Source organism: Phocoena sinus, chromosome 8, assembly GCF_008692025.1.
Source record: "Phocoena sinus isolate mPhoSin1 chromosome 8, mPhoSin1.pri, whole genome shotgun sequence".
Taxonomy (NCBI): domain Eukaryota; kingdom Metazoa; phylum Chordata; class Mammalia; order Artiodactyla; family Phocoenidae; genus Phocoena; species Phocoena sinus.
The window spans coordinates 96915697-96934491 of record NC_045770.1 but is presented as its reverse complement, the minus strand read 5'-3'; the positions used below and the strand labels follow the sequence as shown (position 1 = coordinate 96934491).

Below are 18795 nucleotides of genomic sequence, written 5' to 3'. Positions count from 1 at the left end.
CTACATTCACATTTATTTATCTAATACAATGGAAATACAAAGGAGAAAATAAAGTCTCAATAAATAAAGGACAGAGCTAGCTTTTTTAAAACTTTCATATTTTACTCTTAAAACTACTGTTGTCCAACAACATTTATATATCATAGTGTTTCCACATCAAAACTGATGGCAAAGTTACATGTCCTCAGGGAATGCCCTAAAGTTTTTGATCATAGAATTTGAAAGGTTGTAGATCAAGAGGTTTAAAGCTGGGTTAGAATTTAGGGACTCTGTAAATTTGTATGGAAAAATAATTACATCTGTATTTGCACTAATCTTATAACTGAAATTTCTTTTTCTTTCTTTTGGTCTGCGTTGGGTCTTTGTTGCTGCGTGCGGGCTTTCTGGTTGCAGAGAGCGGGGGCTACTCTTCATCGCAGCGTGCGGGCTTCTCATTGCAGTGGCTTGCTTGTTGTGGAGCATGGGCTCTAGGTGTGCGAGCTTCAGTAGTCGTGGCACCTGGGCTCAGTAATTGTGGCGCACAGGCTTATTTGCTCCACGGCATGTGGGATCTTCCCGGACCAGGGATCGAACCCCGTGTCCCCTGCATTGGCAGGTGGATTCTTAACCACTGTGCCACCAGGGAAGTCCTAACTGAAATTTTGACATTTTCTTCAGTTAATAATGTAGGCAATAAACTACAATAATATTATAAGAACCTATGCCTTTGTCACCAATAGAAATCATTTTCATAATCATGTTATGTAGTATATAAAAATATTTTTAGGGCTTCCCTGGTGGCGCAGTGGTTGAGAGTCCACCTGCCGATGCAGGGGACACGGGTTCGTGCCCCCGTCCGGGAAGATCCCACATGCCGTGGAGCAGCTGGGCCCGTGAGCCATGGCCGCTGAGCCTGCGCGTCCGGAGCCTGTGGTCCGCAACAGGAAAGGCCACAACAGTGAGAGGCCCGCGTACAGTAAAAAAAAAAAAAAATATATATATATATATATTTTTTATTCATAACAAGAGTTACAGTAGTTATTAAATCTGCTGCTAGATTTTATTTAATATATTAATGGAGAAGCCCATATATTCACATTTCAAAATATTTTGATAACTATATTTCAACATAACTATATTATATTCAACATATATAACTATTTCAACATAACTGATTTAATATGATCATATATTTTATGCATTAAACAATATTCTGAGGTGCCTATAGACTTGCTCTTTTAATCCTATAAAATTCCAAAGTAAAGTCAACTGTAATTTAGAAATGAAATAAATTCAAATTTGGGATGCCAAATAATGATAGTAAATTGCTAACATTTTTTGAGCCCTTGCTAGATGCCAAGTACCTAGTCTAAGAGCTTTACATGTACTGACTCATTTAATCCACACAACAATTCTCTGAGGTATGTATTATTATTCCCACTTTACACACAAGCATGCTGAGGCAATATATATTTGGCTAAGTAACTTACCCAAGGCCTCAACCTCAAGTTAGTGGTGGTTTTGAAGGTACAGAATTCTTTTAATTTTTTTAAAGTGTAGATTTGCAGCCAGACATAGAAAGTAATAAAGTTTCCCTCAAGTAGCAAAAACTCAAATTTGATAAGACTGTTACTGCATTTTGAGTTATTGTGGGTTTTTTTCTTTCCCCAGCATACATTAATTGATCATTTTATATGTGTCAGACACTGTACATGGTGGTCTAAGGGGCTCATCTACCTGTCCTGTAGATGCTGGTTTCATCTAAACTCTAACCTGGGGCTCTTCTCACTATGTACTCTCCCTCAGTACTATCATCCACCCACTTGGTTTTAATTACATTTATCTACTGTTAACTCCTAAATTTTTATCTCTCTCGTGAATACCGGGCTTGAATCTCCAGCTGCTTCCCGCATCTACCCTTGTCTAGTGTACATGTCAAACTCAGCTTGCCCAAAACTTCATTTTCATCCGTGTCTTACACTCCTTCTACAGTCACTCAATAAAGACAGTCCTTGACATTCCTTGTAGCTCTAAAATCCATCCCGTTTTCTCCACCTGCATTGCTACTACTCTAAGTTCCAGGCCATCATCATCCTTCATTTAGATTACAGCCTTCTAACTGATTTCCCTCCATTGTTAACTGCCTTCCAAGACATTCTTTACATTGCTTTTATATTTACATTATATAGTCTTTGAAAAATGCAAGTTTGGTAGCATATGAAATTTTCCTGTCTACAGTCCTTCAAAGTCTCCTTCTACCTTTGGGATAAAGTCTAAATTCCTTAATATTGCTTACAAGACCTTCCAGGGTCTGATTTGGACTACTTTCTAGCCTTACTCTTTATACCCTTTCACTTTTCTTGTTGCATTTTATACTTTAGCCTTGCTGAACTTTTTTCAGTTCCTCAAACCACTATAATGAAAGAAGTTAGAATAGATGTTATGGCAGTTTCTAAACACTTACCTCTATTTCTGTACTTATCTCTGAATGATAAGTTTGTGAAACAGCACAAGTCTTTGGACCACACTTTTAGTAGATTTAAACTACAGTATACCACATGGATGAATTTTACAATTGAAACATTGAATGAAAAAAGCAACTTATGGAAGACTACAACATTTTTCTAAGGCTCACAAACAAGCACAGTTAATTTTGTTTAGGAATATGTGACTGACTACAGCATCGAACCAGGTGAACTTTAGGAAGGTGCTTCTGTGGTAAGAAGGATGGGGTAGGAAAGAAATGCACAGGTGTAGTATAATAATTAGTAGTGTCCTAATTTTCAGTTTGGGTGGTAGGTCAATATATCAAGTTTATTGTAATGCTTCCTAACACATATATTGTATATATTTTCTTATATATGTAAAAAATTAAATTGTAAAATTAATTTTAAAATTAAAATAATTATGGGGAAAAATTAGTGAAGTGCTTTTTTTCTTAGTATATTGATCCTGGAAAAAGATAAAGACAGAGCAGTAGTCCTCAGTGTCACACGTATACACAAAACACTATCCATTATTTCAGTGGCTGGGAAAGTTTTGCTTTTTTTAAATAAATTTATTTATTTATTTTTAAATTTTTGGCTGTGTTGGGTCTTTGTTGCTGTACGCAGGCTTTCTCTAGTTGCAGTGAGCAGGGGCTACTCTTCGTTGCAGTGCACAGGCTTCTCATTGTTGTGGCTTCTCTTGTTGCGGAGCACAGGCTGTAGTCGCGCAGGCTTCAGTAGTTGTGGCTTGCTGGCTCTAGAGCTTAGGCTCAGTAGTGGTGGCGCGTGGGCTTAGTTGCTCTGCAACATGTGAGATCTTCCCAGGCCAGGGCTCGAACCCATGTTCCTTGCATTGACAGGCAGATTCTTAACCACTGCGCCACCAGGGAAGCCCTGGGAAAGTTTTGGTATGAAGCAAGCCTTTCCTTTGAATGGAAAGCAGCAAAATCATAAACACTAATTTTTTTTAAAAAACTGAAGCTATGAAGTAGTAGAAGCCATTTCAGAAAATATAGCACAGTGACATCAATATTTTAATTTTTTTGAAGATTTTTTAATCACAGTTTCAATTTTGTTACTTGTGATTGGTCTGTTCATATTTTCTATTTCTTCCTGGTTCAGGAAGGTTATACCTTTCTAAGAATTTGTCCACAAAAAGAGTCATGTACCAAAATGTTCATTGCAGCTCTATTTACAATAGCCCGGAGACAGAAACAACCTAAGTGTCCATCATCGAATGAATGGATAAAGAAGATGTGGCACATATATACAATGGAATATTACTCAGCCATAAAAAGAAACAAATTGAGCTATTTGTAATGAGGTGGATAGACCTAGAGTCTGTCATACAGAGTGAAGTAAGTCAGAAAGAGAAAGACAAATACCGTATGCTAACACATATGTATGGAATTGAAGGGAAAAAAATGTCATGAAGAACCTAGGGGTAAGACAGGAATAAAGACACAGACCTACTAGAGAATGGACTTGAGGATATGGGGAGCAGGAAGGGTAAGCTGTGACAAAGCGAGAGAGAGGCATGGACATATATACACTGCCAAACGTAAGGTAGATAGCTAGTGGGAAGCAGCCGCATAGCACAGGGAGATCAGCTCTGTGCTTTGTGACCGCCTGGAGGGGTGGGATAGGGAGGGTGGGAGGGAGGGAGACACAAGAGGGAAGAGATACGGGAACATATGTATATGTATAACTGATTCACTTTGTTATGAAGCAGAAATTAACATACCATTGTAAAGCAGTTATACTCCAATAAAGATGTAAAAAAAAAAATACACATCAGAAAAAAAAAGAAAAGAATTTGTCCATTTCTTCCAGGTTGTCCATTTTATTGGCATAGAGTTGCTTGTAGTAGTCTCTTAGGATGCTTTGTATTTCTGTGGTGTCTGTTGTAACTTCTTTTTCATTTCTAATTTTATTGATTTGAGTCTTCTCCCTCTTTTTCTTGATGAGCCTGGCTAAAGGTTTATCAATTTTATCTTTTCAAAGAACCAGCTTTTAATTTTATTGATCTTTGCTATTTTCTTTGTTTTATTTCATTAATTTCTGCTCTTTATGATTTCCTTCCTTCTACTAACTTTGGGTTTTGTTTGTTGTTCTTTCTCTAGTTCATTTAGGTGTAAGCTTAGATTGTTTATTTGAGATTTTTTCTTGTTTCTTGAGGTAGGCTTGTATTGCTATAAACTTCCCTCTTAGAACTGCTGTTGCTGCATCCCATAGGTTTTGGATCTCGTGTTTTCATTGTCATTTGTCTCTAGGTATTTTTTGATTTCCTCTTTGATTTCTTCAGTGATCTCTTCGTTATTTAGTAACGTATTGTTTAGCCTCCATGTGTTTAGGTTTTTTACATTTTTTTCCCTGTAATTGATTTCTAATCTCATAGCGTTGTGGTCAGAAAAGATGCTTGATATGATTTCAGTTTTCTTAAATTTACTGAGGCTTGATTTGTGACCCAAGATGTGATCTATCGTGGAGCATGTTCTGTGTGCACTTGAGAAGAAAGTGTAATCTGCTGTTTTTGGATGGAATGTCATATAAATACCAATTAAATCTATCTGGTCTATTGTGTCATTTAAAGCTTATGTTTCCTTATTAATATTCTGTCTGGATGATCTGTCCACTGGTGTAAGTGAGGAGTTTAAGTCCCCCACTATGATTGTTACTGTCGATTTCCTCTTTTAGAGCTGTTAGCAGTTGCCTTATGTATTGAGGTGCTCCTATGTTGGGTGCATATATATTTATAATTGTTATATCTTCTTCTTGGATTGATCCCTTGATCATTATGTAGTGTCCTTCCTTGTCTCTTGTGACATTCTTTATTTTAAAGTCTTTTATCTTACATGAGTATTGCTACTCCAGCTTTCTTTTGATTTCCGTTTGCCTGGAATATCTTTTTCCATCCCCTCACTTTCAGTCTGTTTGTGTCCCTAGGTCTGAAGTGAGTCTCTTGTAGACAGCATATATATGGATCTTGTTTTTGTATCTATTCAGCAAGCCTGTGTCTTTTGGTTGGAGCATTTAATCCATTCACGATTAAGGTAATTATTGATATGTATGTTCCTGTTACCATTTTCTTAAATGTTATGGGTTTGGTTTTGTAGATCCTTTTCTTCTCTTGTGTTTCCCATGTAGAGAAGTTCCTTTAGCATTTGTTGTAGGGCTGGTTTGGTGATACTGAATTCTCTTAGCTTTTGCTTGTCTGTAAAGCTTTTGATTTCTCCATCGAATCTGAATGAGATCCTGGCCAGTTAGAGTAATGTTGGTTGTAGGTTCTTCCCTTTCATCATTTAAAATATATCATGCCACTGCCTTCTGGCTTGTAGAGTTTCTACTGAGAAATCAGCTGTTAACCTTATGGGAACTCCCTTGTATGTTATTTGTCGTTTTTCCCTTGTTGCTTTCAATAATTTTTCTTTGTCTTTAATTTTTGTCAATTTGATTACTGTGGGTCTTGGCTTGTTTCTCCTTGGGTTTATCCTGCCTGGGACTCTCTGCGCTTCCTGGACTTGGGTGGCTATTTCCTTTCCCATGTTAGGGAAGTTTTCGACTATAATCTCTTCAAATATTTTCTCTGGTCCTTTCTCTCTCTCTTCTCCTTTTGGAACCCCTATAATGCAAATGTTGTTGCGTTTAATGTTGTCACAGAGGTCTCCTAGGCTGTCTTCATTTCTTTTCATTCTTTTTTCTTTATTCTCTTCCACGGCAGTGAATTCCACCATTCTGTCTTCCAGGTCACTTATCCGTTCTTCTGCCTCAGTTATTCTGCTATTGATTCCTTCTAGTGTAGTTTTCATTTCAGTTGTTGTATTGTTCATCTCTGTTTGTTTGTTCTTTAATTAGGTCTTTGTTAAACATTTCTTGCATCTTCTCGATCTTTGCCTCCATTCTTTTTCTGAGGTCCTGGATCATCTTTACTATCATTATTCTGAATTCTTTTTCTGGAAGGTTGCTTATCTCCACTTCATTTAGTTGTTTTTCTGGGGTTTTATCTTGTTCCTTCATCTGGTACAAAGTTCTCTTTTTATTTTGTCTGTCTTTCTGTGAATGTGATTTTCCTTCCACAGGCTGCAGAAGTGTAGTTCTTCTTGCTTCTGCTGTCTGCCCTCTGGTGGATGAGGCTATCTAAGCGGCTTGTGCAAGCTTCCTGATGGGACGGACTGGTGGTGGATTGAGCTGGGTGTTGCTCTGGTGGGCAGAGCTCAATAAAACTTTAATCTGCTTGTCTGCTGATGCATGGGGCTGGGTTCGCTCCCTGTTGGTTGTTTGGACTGAGGTGACCCAGCTCTTTGGTGGGGCTAATGGCAGACTCTGGGAGGGCTCACGCCAAAGAGTACCTCCCAGAACTTCTGCTGCCAGTGTCCTTGTCCCCACGGTGAGCCACAGCCACCCCCAGCCTCTGCAGGAGACCCTCCAACACCAGCAGGTAGGTCTGGTTCAGTCTCCCGTGGCATCACTGCTCCTTCCCCTGGGTCCTGATGCGCACACTCCTTTGTGTGTGCCCTCCAAGAGTGGAGTCTCTATTTCCCCCAGTCTTGTAGAAGTCCTGCAATCAAATCCCGCTACCCTTCCAAGTCTGATTCTCTGGGAATTCCCCCTGCCGTTGCCAGACCCCCAGGTTGGGAAGCCTGACGTGGTGCTCAGAACCTTCACTCCAGTGGGTAGACTTCTGTGGTATAAGTGTTCTCCAGTTTGTGAGTCACCCACCCAGCAGTTATGGGATTTGATTTTACTGTGATTGCGCCCCTCCTACCATCTCATTGCGGCGTCTCCTTTGTCTTTGGATGTGGGGTGTCTTTTTTGGTGAGTTCCAGTGTCTTCCTGTTGATGATTGTTCAGCAGTTAGTTGTGATGCAGGTGCTCTCGCAAGAGGGAGTGAGAGCACGTCCTTCTACTCCACCATCTTGAACCAGTCTCTCACTTTGCTGTATACCTGGTTTCAGGACTTAATGAAGCTCAGGTTCTTGATGTCCCATCACAGAAAGAATTCAGTGAGAGACAAAGTGATAGGTTAGAAGTGGATTTATTTAGAGATAAACACACTCCACAGACAGAATGTGGGCCATCTCAGAAGGCGAGAGTGGCCTTGGGAGAAACACATGCCACAGACAGAGTGTGGGCCACCTCAGAAGTTGAGAAGGGCTGACATCAATATTTTATATGAGGCAGTTTAGGTTAGGTAACCTTTTTCTTCATGTTTCGAAAAACAACCAACAAGAAAAAAAGAAAGTATTGCAGAGAATTCACAGAATACCAAAAATCGAATATTATTGTTCACATTCTCTTGGCTGGAAAATGTTTTTAAAACTTACATTGACTGTTTCTCTTTGAAACACAGATAGGAAAGATTGCTTTTGCAGCTCAAACTTGTGCCAAGAAAGTAACATTAGCGGTTTTTAACCCAGGTTGCATATTACAGTCACCTAGGAACTGAAAAAAAAAATATTCTTTTATTGAGGTGAAATTCATATAACGTAAAATTAACCATTTTAAAGTGAACAATTCAATGGCATTTTGTACATTCACAATGTTGTGCAACCACCATCTCTGTCTAGTTCCAAAACAGTAACATTTCCATCACATCACAGTAAGACTCCTTCCCCATTAAGCAATTTCTCCCCACTCCCACTCTCTCCCCCTCTCTCCTCAACCCCTGGCAACCACCAGTCTCCATCTGTCTCTATGGATTAATCTATTCTGGATATTTCCTATGAATGGAATCATATAATATAGAACCTTTTGTGTTTGGCTTCCTTCACTTAGCATCATGTTTGTGAAATTCATCCATGCTCTAGCATGTATCAGTAAGTACTTCATTCCCATTTATAGCTGAGTAATAGTCCATTGTATGTATGTTTCACAGTTTGTTTATTCATCCATGGATAGACATTTGGGCTGATTTTTGGCCATTGTGAATAGTGCTGCTATCAATATGCATGTACATGAACTTGTTGGAGTACTTGCTTTCAATGCTTTCAGTTCTTTAAGTTGCTGTATAATATTACATTCAGTGAATATACCACTATTTATTCATTCTCTTTTTGATGAACTTGTAAAAAGTGTTTCCAACTTTTGACTTTTCTATGAAGAACATTGCTATGAATACTCTCATACAGGTCTTCTGGTGCAGTTGGCATCAATTTCTAGGGTATATACCTAGGAATGGAGTTGCTGCATAGTGGAGTATGTGCATTTTCAATTTAAATAATGCCATACTGTTTTCCAAACTGTTGTACTATTTTATCTATCACTATTGCTGTATTAGGGTTCCTGTAGATTTGCTATTAAGGTTTGACTCCTGCTCTAAAACACACTGCTGTTGTTTCACAGACTCTTGGGGATTTTGAAGAGAAGTCTTAATGAAAGTTCCTTTTACTCTAATAAACTTTTACAATTCGGTCTCTAGTAACTTTCCCTGGGATATTTCCTACATTTTAATGGGAGGCAACAAGTTGTAAAGAAGAGGCATAGACTTGGAATCTTAGTGTGATCTCACGGCCTGTTAGCTTTGTTGTTTTTGGCAAGTTACTGAATCTTTGTGAGCCTAGTGTGTAAAGTGGGGAGAATGTCTTTCTTTCGTGTAGTTGTTAGTATAATGAATCAGTATGTTTAAAAAGTAGTTTGCACAGTGCCTGACTCATAGCGGATACTATCAAGGCATATATTCATTAGACAAATATTTATTGAAGACGTATTTTATGTCACACCAGGACTGGGGATGGAAAGATTAAGCAAGATCCCTTTTGTGTTATTTATAATATTGGAAAACTTGAAACAATTTAAATGTCCGGTGTTAGGCTTGGTAATTATGGTACATTCATAAAATGGAGTGTAGTGCAGCCTTTAAACATCATGTTCTCAAATATGAGGAAATGTTTGTGACGATGTAAGAAAAAAATTACAAGAGGATTAGCCCTTTTTCATATAATTTATACACTGCATGTGCATTGAAAAAAATCTGGAAGGGTTCAAGTGGATACATTGCAGTGTTCATTTTGGTTACTAATTGATAGTGAAATTGTATTTTAATGCTTTCCTTTCTTATATATTTTCTATACTTTCCAGATTTTCTACAGCTAACATAGATTACATTTTTTTAAAAAATTAATTTATTTATTTTTGGCTACGTTGGGTCTTTGTTGCTGTGCGCGGGCTTTCTCTAGTTGCAGAGAGCGGGGGCTACTCTTTGTTGCAGTGTGCGGGCTTCTCATTGCGGTGGCTTCTCTTGTTGCGGAGCACAGGCTCTAGGCACACGGGCTTCAGTATTTGTGGCTCATGGGCTCTAGAGCGCAGGCTCAGTAGTTGTGGAGCACGGGCTTAGTTGCTCCGCAGCATGTGGGATCTTCCCGGACCAGGGCTTGAACCTGTGTCCCCTGCATTGGCAGGCGGATTCTTAACCACTGCGCCACCAGGGAATCCCTCATTTAGAATTTTTATTAACTTTTTTCGTTTACTTTTTAAATGTTCTATTAATGGAATTAAATGGGCATTTGACCAAAGAATGAGATTTTTTACTTTTGTTGGTTTACACATGCTAAAATAATAGTCTTAGAAAAATCTTTTTGTCTTAAGAGACAGCTTGGTTGCTAGAGTTAATAGATACCGATTTTTGTCTGACCAGGAATTACTCTTAATTCTAAGAAGAAACTGGAAGCACAATGGGAGATGACAGTGAGTGGGTGAAACTGCCAGTTGATCAGAAATGTGAACACAAGGTAAGACTTTTCTGGAACTCAAATTTCAGTGTCATTGGCTTGTTTTGTCAGCAGTTATACTGTATAGTGTAGTAGAAAGCTGCCTGATGATTACACAATACAACTGGAGAAACAGCCTACTTTGGAGATTGGGCAGTTTAAGCAGGAAAATTTCTCATGTTTGAATTGTTACATCTTTAATGTCATGTTACAAAGAAGTAATGACTAATACTTGGATACAAAGTGGGATACGTTTATAGTGGCCTGTTTATGAATTCTAGAAGGCCTTGACAGAATGTCATAAATATTAAACACTTATAAGAAAAAGTTTATTAGCTAATCTTTAAAAAAAAAAGCTATCTGGATTTCTTAAACTCCGTTTTTGTTTCTAGTCTGGGGTCCTTTGTTCAAATTAGGTAGTATAAGGTAGTCATTCCACCCCCCAACCCCAATGGTAGATAATAATGTCATTAAATTTTGTTTTGTTTCAAAATACTTTTCTTTTAGCTGTGGAAAGCAAGGTTAAGTGGGTATGAAGAGGCACTGAAGATCTTCCAGAAAATAAAGGATGAAAAGAGCCCAGAATGGTCCAAATTTTTAGGATTGATCAAAAAATTTGTGACTGATTCCAATGCAGTGGTTCAGTTGAAAGGATTAGAAGCTGCACTTGTTTATGTTGAAAATGCCCATGTAGCAGGAAAGTAAGTAGTTTCTTTCCAACTATTCTGGTAAAAACCCCTGTCTCGTGCTACATGGATTAATTTATGTATATTTATGGATCACTGTGCTTAGTTATTAGCACTTTTAGAGGATATTCATTTCTTAACTTTCATAGCTCCTTGACACTTGTTTTTCATTTCAGTCTTTATCTGCTCTCAGAAGTCTAAATGGTACAAGAGATCTTTAGAGAGGAGCAAATTAGAAATCAGATCTTGAGTTTTTACCTTAAGCTTTGATGAGCAAGTGCTTTTCCTTTTGAGACTTTTGTATGAGAATTACTCCAAGGGGGAAAATCTTTTGTAACTTTTAGAAGAAACTGAGGTGGTTAGCAAAGACGTCAAAATTTCACTGAAAACATTTGGGCATTACTTAAATCTTTTTCTACAATGGTTCCAGGCTAGGTGATCTTAGAATCACATCTTTCTCCCTATGGTCATTAGGCATTTTTATCTCTTAGGAGAGATAATGCGAACTAAATAACCTCTGTAACTCCCAGCTTATTGGATGATAGAGGTTTCCAGTCACCCCAGTCTCCCATACCTGATAAACCTGACTTTTCTAATACTAGTCTTTATGTCATTGAAAGGAGCCCTCCATACAAAAAAACAAAAAAACAATGGGGACCCTTGACCTAATTGCACAAGAAATATATATACACATCCCTAGGTATCTGCATGGGAATTGATTCCAGGACAAATGTCCCCACCCCTACGCCCTAGGATAGCAAAATCTACAGAAGCTCAAGTCCCTCACGGAAAATGGCCTAGTATTTGCATATAACCTACATACACTCTCCTGTATACTGTAACTCATTTCTAGGGTACTCTCAATACCTAACACAATGTAAATGCTGTGTAAATAATTGTAACTACAATATAAATAATGTGTAAATAGTTGTTGGCTGCATGGCAAATCCAAGTTTTGCTTTTTGGAACTTTCTGGAATTTTTTTTCCCAAATATATATATATATATTTTTTGCGTTATACGGGCTTCTCACTGTTGTGGCCTCTCCCATTGCAGAGCACAGGCTCCAGATGCGCAGGCTTAGCGGCCATGGCTCACGGGCCCAGCCGCTCCGCGGCATGTGGGATCTTCCCGGACTGGGTCATGAACCCGTGTCCCCTGCATCGGCAGGCGGACTCTCAACCACTGCGCCACCAGGGAAGCCCTTCCCAAATATTTTTGATACAAGTTTGGTTGAATCTGCAGATGAGGAACCCATGGATAAGGAACCCACCAATATGGAGGGCAGACTGTACTTGACTCACCTCAAAAATTATACCAAGAAAGACAGTCATTAATTTGACAGTTTTGTTAACCAGCATCAATGAGTTCCCCTTGCCGTCAGTGAGACCATTGCTTTTTTAATTTCATTTTTCTTCTGATACTGGAAACTTTTTTGACAAATGCTGCATGTAATTCCAACCCACTCAGTTTTCTCCTTTCCAGTAGTACAGGTTTTATTTAATTTAGAAGAAACTCAAAGCTTTAGCTACTGTAAAGTCTTGCCAAGGAGTCAGGAACAGCCTTTTGTTATTAAAGGTACATATCCATTCCCTCTGTGAAGAAATTCTCTTGTCCTAAAAAGTGTTTAAAATGACTTTCAAAAATTTTCCAAAAAAGTAAGAACTCTGTAATCTTATTTTTACAAAATGTATCTGTATCTGTCTATCTACCTCTGCATATAGAAAAGTCTAGAAGGATGGATACCATAAAGTTGAAAGTAGTTTTCTCTGGGTAGTGAGATTTCAAGGGATTTTTGCTTTCTTGTTTAAATTTCCTATATGTGTAAATAGAAACTATGGTTCTGTGTCATTGTCTGTTGTGACATGTCTTAACCTCTTATGGTTTGCATAAGTTTTTTTTCATGTTCTTGAACATAATTTTTTTTAACTTTTTATTTTATACTGGAGTATAGCCGATTAACAATGTTGTGGTAGTTTCAGGTGAACAGCAGAGGGACTCAGCCATTGATATACATATATCCATTCTCCCCCAAACTCACCTCCCATCCAGGCTGCCATATAACATTGGGCAGAGTTCCCTGTGCTATACAGTAGGTCCTTGTTGGTTATTTAAATGCAGCAGTGTGTACATGTCGACCCCAACCTCCCTGGCTATCCCTTCCCCGCAGTAACCCTAAGTTCATTCTCTAAGTGTGTGAGTTTGTTTCTGTTTTACTTGAACATAAAGTTTTTAGAATCTCATTTACTTTATTTCTCAGCATTTTTTAAAAAGTATTTGTTTCCCCCACTTTCCATGACCTTTTCCAGCTCTTTCTACTAAAGTGTGTTTTTATGTGTATGGTTGTTGTTGTTTATAATCTATATTACAGAACCACAGGGGAAGTTGTATCAGGTGTTGTGAGTAAAGTGTTCAACCAACCCAAGGCCAAAGCCAAGGAGCTAGGCATTGAGATTTGTCTAATGTACATAGAGATTGAGAAAGGAGAGGCTGTGCAAGAAGAGCTCCTGAAAGGCCTGGACAATAAGAACCCCAAGATCATAGTGGCCTGTATAGAGACACTGAGGAAAGCCTTAAGGTAAAACCTTTTCTTTTTGCTTTAGTTCTGTTAACTAGAATATCTCAATTGAGTTTGGGTTCCTGGTTTAAACAGAAATGAAAGCTGTTGGGCTTGACTTGGCAGACCATACCAACCAGAAAAGTGACCTGGAAAAGCTAAAGCCATTCCTCAAGTGTGACACTTTGTATTCAGTAATTTTAGCCTTTAAGTGTGTTGCATAGTTATTTTATCTAAATCTCTTTCTTTTTTTTTCTTTTACAAATTTATTTATTTATTTATTTTTGGCTGTGTTGGGTCTTTGTTGCTGCGTGCGGGCTTTCTCTAGTTGCGGCAAGTGGGGGCTACTCTTCATTGTGGTGTGTGGGCTTCTCATTTTGGTGGCTTCTCTTGCTGTGGAGCACGGGCTCTAGGTGCGTGGGCTTCAGTAGTTGTGGCACATAGACTCAGTAGTTGTGGCTCATGGGCTCTAGAGTACAGGCTCGGTAGTTGTGGTGCACGAGCTTAGTTGCTCCGCGGCACGTGGGATCTTCCCGGACCAGGGATCGAACCCATGTCCCCTGCACTGGCAGGTGAATTCTTAACCACTGTGCTACCAGGGAAGTCCCTAAATCTCTTTCTGATGAAGATGAACGGGGGATATTTCTGACGTTTTCTCAGATTATGAATTAACTTTTTCATGGAAAAGCACTCCTCAGGGTAAGGAGCTCCGTTTCTCTTGTTATCCTCAGGCATAAATTTATGTACCTTGAAACGCTGGCTGAAGTAAACCTTTGTTTAGGTGCTTTTTAAAATAAAATAGAAGCAAATGCTATATGCCTTTAAATAGAAGCATAGCAACAGAAATAGAAAATAACTTTTACTCTTATGTAATAAGTTATTTTCAACCCTAGAATTAAGTGTTGTTTGGCAGTGAAGTTTTTCATGAATGGGATCTGTTTCAGGAACAAGTGGCTGTAATTTTCTATGGAAATCTGAATTAGACAAAACACTGGTTTGTTCTGATTTGGCAGTCCTTCTAATCTGATATCCTGTCCCCAATACTTCCACATGAGATACTTTAGAAAGCAGCTCTAGTGAAATCCTGAATGTGTGACCTGTGGGTGTGAAGATCATCCCAACTCACCTCTCTTGTGATTTTGTATATGACCTACTTCTTGGAGAATATGCTTCCTTTGGTGTTTATCTTACATGAAAGTATCAAAATTCTTAAATTTTGTTAAACTGTCTTCAATTTATGTCAGTAAACTTTGCTTTCGCTTGGTTCATAATGTTCTTATATAAAATTTGACTTTCACTTAGATTCTTTTGTGATAAAATTTTCCTCATCCCTAGCCTATTCTAGTATAGTAGGCATGTATTTTTATGAGTAGTAAATAGTGTGTTCATTCTGTTGTCTTAGAAATTTAGTGAATTGACTGCATTGTCAAATTGGTGCTTGTCTTAATAGATCTGTTCTGTCCTTAGTAATGAGTTTCTTAATAAAAATATATATTATACTATATTCTACCTTAAAATTAGAAGTTTCTAATCTGGAGTTCTGTAAACTCTGGCTATTTCATTTTTAAGCTGACTGGGAGAATAAGGGTAGAAAAAGGACAATTTAGGTATATTGTCTTTTATGTCTTCCTTATAGATGTTGTTGTTTAGTCCCATCCTTGTATGGTTCTTTATTTGTCCTAAGGCATCTCAGAATCTATAGTAGAACTACTAGATAGCTCTCTGGGACCTTCAGGAACTGTTCAGTCCTTGGTTCCAGAGCTTCCTCAAGCTGTCTATGTTAGTGGTAGCTTCAGGAGACCAAAAATGATCTGTGGCCCCTAAAACAAGCTTTTAGAACTTTTTCCCCCCTATAGTAATATGTGTAATATCAAGATTAGGTTTTGTATTGTTAAGGTATCTATTTTCCATTTGGACCTGCTCCATCTGTTTTTTTTTAAATATCTTTCAGAACTAGGCCAGGATAGTGAAACAAATAAACAAAAATGAGATGAAACAGTAGTAATGTAAAGGAAGTTTAAGAGATCCTAAATGTTAGGTTCTTCAGACACTGTGATGAGTATTCCTAAACAGAATGGTTTATCGTCGCTCTAAGTTCTTATTTTTCCTTTAGTCTTAAAGGTCTGCTGAACCAAGTTAGAATGTTTTTTTTCTATTAAAATAGAAGATTTTAAAGGAAATATTGAAGATCATCTGGTTTATTTTCATGCTATGATGGCTATATTTGAACCATTTACACAAACTGGTGTCTTGTTAAATATCACTTTCTAGGGAAAGTATTTTCAGTCTCCTTCTTTAACCTGTTAGAGTGTGTCAGTAGCTATTACTGAAACATTTTGTTGCATTTGTGTACATTAGATAATAGATAAATAGTATATATGGATCCTAGTACAGAATGTCAATCTTCTTTCATAACTGAATCTCTCTTGCTCTAGAATTTGTTATTCAGAAATGTTAGCAGTGAATCAGAAAGCTATATTTTTAAGTTGGGAACTTAAAAATATGATATGTGACAGATATATAATGTTAAATATGCTGCCTTTTTATTTTAGTTTTTTATAAATATATTTATTTTTATTTTATTTTTGGCTGTGTTGGGTCTTTGTTGCTGCGTACGGGCTTTAGTTGCAGTAAACAGGGGCTACTCTTCGTTGGTGCGAGGGCTTCTCATTTTGGTGGCTTCTCTTGTTGCGGAGCACGGGCTCTAGGCTCGCGGGCTTCAGTAGTTGTGGCATGCGGGCTCAGTAGTTGTGGTGCACGGGCTTAGTTGCTCTGCGGCATGTGGGATCTTCCTGGACCAGGACTCAGACCTGCGTCCCCTGCATTGGCAAGCAGATTCTTAACCATTGTGCCACCAGGGAAGTCCCTATACTGCCTTTTTTTTTTTTTTTTTTTTTTTTGCGGTACAGGGGCCTTTCACTGTTGTGGCCTCTCCTGTTGCGGAGCGCAGGCTCAGTGGCCATGGCTCACGGGCCCAGCCGCTCCGCGGCATGTGGGATCTTCCCGGATCGGGGCACAAACCCGCGTCCCCTGCATCGGCAGGTGGACTCTCAACCACTGTGCCACCAGGGAAGCCCTATACTGCCTTTTTAAGAAGTCAGAATGCAACTGTTTTCCCCATAGAAAACTGAAGCAAAGAGAGATTTAAGTTGCCTGAAGTTATAGTGTGATAGCTTCGAATTAGGAATGAAAGACACACTGCGAGGATTGGTGATCTATCAAGTGGAGTGAATCCCCGTAATTACATAGAAGAGCTAATAAAAGCTTATTAAGGGACTTCCCTGGTGATCCAATGGGTAAGACTCCATGCTTCCAATGCAGGGAGCCTAGGTTCGAACTCTGGTTGGGGAACTAGATCCCGCATGCATGCCACAACTGAATCCGCATATCGCAACTATGAAGTCCACATGCTGCAACTAAAGATCCCACATGTGGCACCGAAGATCCCATGTGCTGCAACTAAGACCCAGCGCAGGCTAAATAAATAAATAAATAAGCAAGCTTATTAAAAGTCGATTTCAGTCATCTAAATATTTATAAATTGATTTGTTTCTATTTTAAACTTAATGTACATACATATGTATTTAAGATGTTACACAAGTGTTGATCCATTTTAGATTTGAGTAATTCCTAGACTGGTTACCTAGAAAGTTTTTAAATGGTAATATTATTTTGGGCTCTGGACGTTAAATAATATTCTTGGAAGAATGGCATCTAAATACAGATGTTGTTATAAGTTTCTTTTTTCTTCTTCCCTAAAAAAACTCAACCTATATGTCCCTATTATATATAGATATAGAACTATGTTTGAGTGAATTCAGGCTAACACTTTACCAAAGCATATTGCATGGTGACAGTTTTTTTTCCAATTTTTACTTCTAGTGAATTTGGTTCCAAAATCATCTTACTGAAGCCAATTATCAAAGTGTTGCCAAAACTCTTTGAGTCTCGAGAGAAGGCTGTTCGAGATGAAGCCAAACTAATTGCTGTGGAGATTTATAGATGGATTCGAGATGCTCTGAGACCCCCATTACAAAGTATAAACTCTGTCCAGGTGAGGCACAAAGTTTTTTGGTTGTCTTTGTATAAGGTTAACATGAAGATATTTCCTTCCTGTCATTGTTGTTGATATTCTGTCCTTACAAATAATTATTTTTCATTCTTAATTTTGAAATCATTTTTTTCTGAGCATACCTGTTTCTACTGTTACTATGTCCTCTCAAATTAAATACTATGCATTCACCGATGCCAGTAGGTTAGTGTTGAATCTATAGCAGTTTATAAGATCCTTTTTTTATTATTATTAATTACTTTATTTATTTATCTTTGGCTGTGTTGGGTCTTTGTTGCGGTGCACAGGCTTCTTTTTGCGGTGGTTTCTCTTATTACAGAGCACAGGCTCTAGGCACACGGGCTTCAGTAGTTGTGGCACGCAGGCTCAGTAGTTGTGGCTCACGGGCTCTAGAGTGCAGGCTCATTAGTTGTGGCTCACAGGCTGTAGAGTGCAGGCTCAGTAGTTGTGGCTCCACGGCGTGTGGGATCTTTCCAGACCCGGGCTGGAACCTGTGTCACCTGCGTTGGCAGGCAGATTCTTAACCACTATGCCACCAGGGAAGTCCTATAAGATCCTTTTATAATACTTTTGGGTGGCAGGACTTAATATCTGTTTAGACAAAATGCATTCTATTTTTTATATTTCAGTTGGTTTTAGAGACATTATTTGTTGCAAATATATGTGAATTCATGAAATAATGAGTGTCTTAAAAAGTGGATTTTATTCTTCTAAGTGCTTAGTCATATATCTTCAGTATAGTAGATATACATCAATTTGACTCATACTACAAAATGTGCACAATTTAAATTTATCTTTTCTTGTTTGCCTTATTAGAGCCACATAAATAAGAAATTGGATTCTGATCTATTAGTAAATATAAATATATTCTCTAATGGCAGAGATATAGATATGTTTTTAAAATATGTTTTTATGATATTACAGTGCTCCTAAACCAAGTAGGTTTTGCGTTCCCAGCAAGAACTAGAAGCTAAATTGGAACAGCAGCAGTCTGCTGGTGGAGATGCTGAGGGAGGTAAGCCACTTTTCAATGCTGGTTTCTATACAAATTAGCAAGAACTGGCCCTGTCACAGTAACCTGTGTTCACGAGGTGCATTTTGTAGGATTGCTGTTTAATAAAATACATACAATCCTATGGTTTGTAGGATTAATAATTCTGATCCCTCCTGTATCAAGATTTCATCAGGGGTGTGAAAGGACAGCTGATAACTGTTTAATAAGTAAAACTATTTCTTTTCTTTTTTTTTTGGCTACACTGCATGGCATGCAGGATATTAGCTCCCCAACCAGGGATTGAACCCATGCCCAC

The 18795-nt window shown here is 38.2% G+C and overlaps 1 protein-coding gene across 1 annotated transcript in view; it reads left to right on the top strand.

Annotated features, from left to right (window-relative positions):
* Positions 1–18795, top strand: part of CKAP5 (cytoskeleton associated protein 5) — a 107733-nt gene that overhangs the window by 25669 nt on the left and 63269 nt on the right. The window contains 6 exon segments of the mRNA XM_032638748.1: positions 10099–10192; positions 10679–10872; positions 13228–13434; positions 17296–17504; positions 18409–18429; positions 18432–18500. Coding sequence (XP_032494639.1) covers positions 10136–10192; positions 10679–10872; positions 13228–13434; positions 17296–17504; positions 18409–18429; positions 18432–18500 — 757 coding nt within the window. The 5' untranslated portion in view covers positions 10099–10135.